The sequence below is a fragment of the Carex rostrata genome, chromosome 1, assembly GCF_964058835.1.
Source record: "Carex rostrata chromosome 1, lpCarRost1.2, whole genome shotgun sequence".
NCBI lineage: Eukaryota > Viridiplantae > Streptophyta > Magnoliopsida > Poales > Cyperaceae > Carex > Carex rostrata.
This window is the reverse complement of record NC_135918.1, coordinates 17410930-17414068: the sequence shown is the minus strand read 5'-3', so window position 1 is coordinate 17414068 and position 3139 is coordinate 17410930. Positions and strand designations below refer to the sequence as shown.

Here is a 3139-nt window from a genome sequence, read left to right as displayed (position 1 = left end):
TGTAGATGCATCACACGTAAGGTAGGCGGGTTTCAACGGTTCGGATTCGTCATTTGAAATCAATTTGATGAGTTTTAGAGTTAAGCTTACCAAAACTTTGGTGAGCTTAAGAGCACCCTAGTTCTACTCTTAATACTAATTTATTTAAACCACATAAAGACATGCAAATAATTCTGGTAGTGCCTAATTGTATCCTTACAAATGAATTCAATTTCTTGGAATATGAAATTTTGGAGAAATGACCTGATGAAAAATCTCATTTTTAATTTTCCCTTTCAATTATAATTGACACTTCAGGTAACTTAGCTAATACACTTCTGTAACAAAGAGAATTATCCAAAATAACAATAATAAATCCAATTATTTTTATCTATTTCTTTTAAAATAAAACATACACAGAGAATGAGAACCCCACAGCAGCAGGAGGAACTCATGTGTAAGTAATTCATCAAACATTGTATAATCTTTTGTACAATTATATATGCATCTAGAGCTCGTCTTTGAGAGACGAATGCGATGGATTCGGCGAGGTTTTGACAGGATAAGACGCCTCCATGGCAATGCCACATAAGCCTGTCTTGGCCTTGACACCTCGTTTCATCCTGATGTAACCTCCTTCGCCCCACTCCGGGCCCCACGAGTTCTTTACAATCCAATATTTGGTTCCATCTTGCGTGGTTCCATAGCCTACGATCGCCACGCCGTGGTCTAGGTCGGTCCCACACTCTCCGGTGAACACACCCTGTGTTATTTATGTAACATGAAATGCTTAGTGGTTGGCTCAATAAAAAGATTGTAATTTTGGTCGGTACGGTACCATTTTTTATGGTACAAACCTCAGAATGTAATTTTTATGGTACAAACCTCAGAGTAAAACTGGAAATTGGAGCCACTTGCTTCAATAGCAACGGAGACGGGTTGGTTCGCCACGGCCTTTAGTAAAGAATTTTCATTGTTTCTCGGTACATCCTGGTACCCGTCAATCGTCACCACCTGAGATTTCTCCTGAGAAAAATAAAATAAAATATTACTTTAATCAATTATGACATTTCAATTCAATACCAAAAGTTAATTACCATTCTAATCAAGAGTTGTTTATATATGAGCAAGTATAAATTGTGCAAAACCAGTAACAAGAGGGTATTTTTCTCATTCCTCCTAGAATTTAATCCTTAAATAGCTTCAGCAACCAATAACTGGTACCTGTACCTGTACCACTTACTGGTTTAATCTGATTAGAAATATTATTTGACAAATAAATGATTACCTTTTAATTAATTATGACATTTCAGTTTAATAAGAGTTGTTTATATATAATCATGTATGAATTGTTCCAAACCAGTACCAAGATACATCGTACCAGTATTCAGAACACTGCTGAAATTACTAAGATACATCATACCAGTACCAAGAGGGTATTTTGTCATTCCTCCTAAAAATGAATCCTTAATTAACAATCAATAAATTAATTGAGCTCCATTCAAATTTCAAAATGAAGAAAACCATTAAAACAATGTAAAAAAACTTGAGCAACCAAGAACAGTCACCATACCACTGACTGGTTTAATCTGAGTAGAAAATATTATTTGAAAAAATATATATATATAAAGAATTTGGTATATAGTAACGTACCAGGGAATTGTCGCATGATTGTTTATTGGCGACATAAGGATAGCTCTTCTCTGTGGTAATGCCACCATTTTTCTTGATATATTCAAATGCATAATCCATGAGACCTCCATTGCATCCATGGTTTTCACTGGTATCACAATTGACTAATTGTTGCTCTGACAGAGAAATCAATTCCTTGGTTTTTATTTGATTTATCCCCTCAACTGCTACCACTGTTGAGAAGGCCCAGCAGCTTCCTAAAATTAATAAAAAATATTTGTCAATTTTAATCCAGGAATTATGGTTAAAATTGAATTTGGAATTGAAAACCTCAATCCCATTTCATTTGTGGTTTTGAAAACTTTTTGCCAACTTTGTACGCAAGGTACATAATATATCAATATTTAATTATCAATTATAAAATATATATAGTTTGGCATCGTTATGAAACTTTAATTATGTGTATTTCTCACAAAATATAGTTTGGAACTTTGGATGATAAATTGAAATAAGTGTATATATATATATTGTCATTATTGTTAATTTATAGAGAAATTAATTAACTCACCACATTGGCCTTGGTTCTTCACTGCAGTAACGGCGCCCTTCTGTCGCCAATCGACAGATGCCGGCACGCTCTCCACATTCTCATACATGAAACCCTCACTGCCACGCGGGGCCCCTCGCAACCTCACGTGATGGTGGATCTTAGACCCGGCATACGTCTGCCTAAACTCCTCCCTCGTCATGTCGGCAAACTTGTTCAATGCGAGTTTATACGGTTTATCCTTTTTGTTCACCTCATGGATGTATTTGACATTCTCTTTGAACACATTGAACCGTTTATGTTTATCGTTCATGTCTCTCGAGACGGTGTGGTGTTGACGCCATTTCTCGTACAATTGCCAGAGGGTTTCGTCGGATTCGACGTCTTTGTCGTCGAAAGGAATGCATTGGGTGTGTTTTATTGCTAGGGTTAGTGCAAGGAGAGTAGCAAAGAGAAAGAGAACCTTGGCCATTTAGAAAAGGTGGTTTTAATTAATTAATTTACTGATGAAAACTTTGTGAGGGTACAATGTATGGTTGAGAGGTTTATGTGTGTATATATAATTGGAAGCATGTATATAGAGAAATTTGGATGTATATATGAAGTTTGATGTTGCTTGTGGGTAACATATAGCAACATAAATAGAAACTACATTAATTGAAATAATGGGTTGCCATCTTTTAACGCACACAACCATACTCATATCCGTTAGCATTTATATAATTATTAAGTTTTTAAAACTTTTTGTAATAAATTATTTTAATTATATTTATTTGTAATTATAATAACTTAAGTGTGCCTCTTGAATAATATTAATTTACTAAATTAATATTATATAGGCAGGTACATCTCTATCTCTCTCTAGAACTGGTAAATATGTTATAATTGATTCTAATTCACTCAGTTATTATTCAATATCTTTAAAAAAAATATAGTTTTTTTTATGACATTAAATATCTCTAAACCTACAAAATTAAAAAA

At 34.1% G+C, this 3139-nt stretch overlaps 1 protein-coding gene across 1 annotated transcript; it reads right to left on the bottom strand.

Annotated features, from left to right (window-relative positions):
- Positions 1–228: 228 nt before the first annotated feature.
- Positions 229–2692, bottom strand: LOC144561852 (thiol protease SEN102-like). The gene is made up of 4 exons (XM_078310954.1): positions 2180–2692; positions 1633–1868; positions 865–1005; positions 229–742 (listed from the first exon to the last, which is right to left on the bottom strand). Exons 1-4 carry the CDS (start codon positions 2628–2630, stop codon positions 488–490), a joined length of 1083 nt encoding a protein of 360 aa, XP_078167080.1. The 5' UTR covers positions 2631–2692; the 3' UTR covers positions 229–487.
- Between the last annotated feature and the right edge of the window lie 447 nt (positions 2693–3139).